The sequence below is a fragment of the Guillardia theta genome (genome assembly GCF_000315625.1).
Source record: "Guillardia theta CCMP2712 unplaced genomic scaffold GUITHscaffold_68, whole genome shotgun sequence".
Taxonomy (NCBI): domain Eukaryota; class Cryptophyceae; order Pyrenomonadales; family Geminigeraceae; genus Guillardia; species Guillardia theta.
Genome location: NW_005434606.1, coordinates 250,629 through 251,879, shown reverse-complemented (window position 1 = coordinate 251,879; position 1,251 = coordinate 250,629). Strand labels below are relative to the sequence as shown.

Sequence of the window (1,251 nt, the reverse complement as noted above, 5' to 3'; positions counted from 1 at the left end):
AGAGGAGAGGAGAGGAGTACCTGTTGCAAGAACTCTATCTCTGACCTTACGAATCCCCCGGACCGCACCTGGACAATGAGCATGAGCGTTGAGTCGGCACCCTCCAGCTGAAGCCCACCTCCTTGAGGAGTTCGTGGGTGAGGAAGATGACGCAGAAGCAGATGTGCTTGTGGGTGGTTCCCAGCTCGACGAGAGCGTTGCTGGCCCTCCCCTGCTTGTAGTCCAGCTCGTACCCAGCTGACGTCAGCATCTGCTGCAGACGCGCAAACTTTTCCTGCATCCTCTCGGACATGGTGGAGACAACCCTCATGATCCTCTTGCCCCACTGTTTGGGAAGGCTGGGCTCGTGCTGCGGGGAGATGGCGGCAAGCTGGTGGCAAGGTTCAGAAGCGTGCGGGAGGAGGGAGTGCGAGGCCGGAGGTAGGAGAGAAGGAGGACGGAAGGAGCGGAGAGACTCGCAAAGGGGAGGTGAGGAACGAAGAGAAGGGAGGGAAGAGCGGGCTAGAGCTTGTGAAATGATGGCTGTGGAGGATGAGAGGGAGGGAGGAGGTAGAGGGAAGCGATGGAGGGAAGAAGGAAGAGTTAAGACGAGGGAGGGAGGCGGAGGAGGGAGCCGAAAGAGGAGGGGCAGGTGGGAGGGGGGAGGAGGGAAGGGATCACCTGATACCCTGTAGCATTCGAAGTGCCATACTTGTACGGCCCGTCACCATCGTCCCACTTCACCGCACACGCTCGCCCCTCCTTCATCAGGCTGACGATCGTCCCTGGGCAGGGAAGTCCGACCTTGCTCACGTCCCTTGCCCGGCTCGATGTCACCACCCGCAAGCCCACAGCAGGTGCCACGTCCACACCGACGAGCCTCTCGATGTTCGCGTCCTGGGAAGAGGACGAAGTGAGAGGGGGGAAGAGAAGGGGGAAGAGAGGGGGGAGGAGAATGGGGAGGAGAGACGGGAGGAGAGTGGGGAGGGCGGAAGGGAACGGTTGAGCCAGGGGCAGGCATGTCAGAGAGAAGAGGATGAGATTAGAGGAGGGGTGGCGGGGGGAGGGGGAAGAGAATGTGAAGGAGGAGGAGTAGAAGTTTTCGCTGACCTTCTTGCAGTCATTCTGCTTTCTCCTTCCCGTGATCATCACCTCACCCATCGGACCCACGGCTTCCCGGTCGACCAGGGAGCTCAGAAACCCCTTCTCCTCCTCCCCGTCTGTCGCGTTGGAAGTCCCCAGAGAGCGCGAGGACCGCGAGCTGGAGCTGCC

The 1,251-nt window shown here is 60.8% G+C and overlaps 1 protein-coding gene across 1 annotated transcript in view; it reads right to left on the bottom strand.

The window, feature by feature from the left end:
* The window catches only part of GUITHDRAFT_154164 (hypothetical protein), a 2,691-nt gene extending 1,817 nt beyond the window's left edge, over positions 1–874 (bottom strand). Inside the window, exons 1-3 of the mRNA XM_005827269.1 lie at positions 661–874; positions 119–370; positions 21–68 (exon numbers count right to left, since the gene is read on the bottom strand). Coding sequence (XP_005827326.1) covers positions 21–68; positions 119–370; positions 661–747 — 387 coding nt within the window. The 5' untranslated portion in view covers positions 748–874. The remainder of the gene's footprint in view (positions 1–20; positions 69–118; positions 371–660) is intronic.
* Positions 875–1,251: the final 377 nt, after the last annotated feature.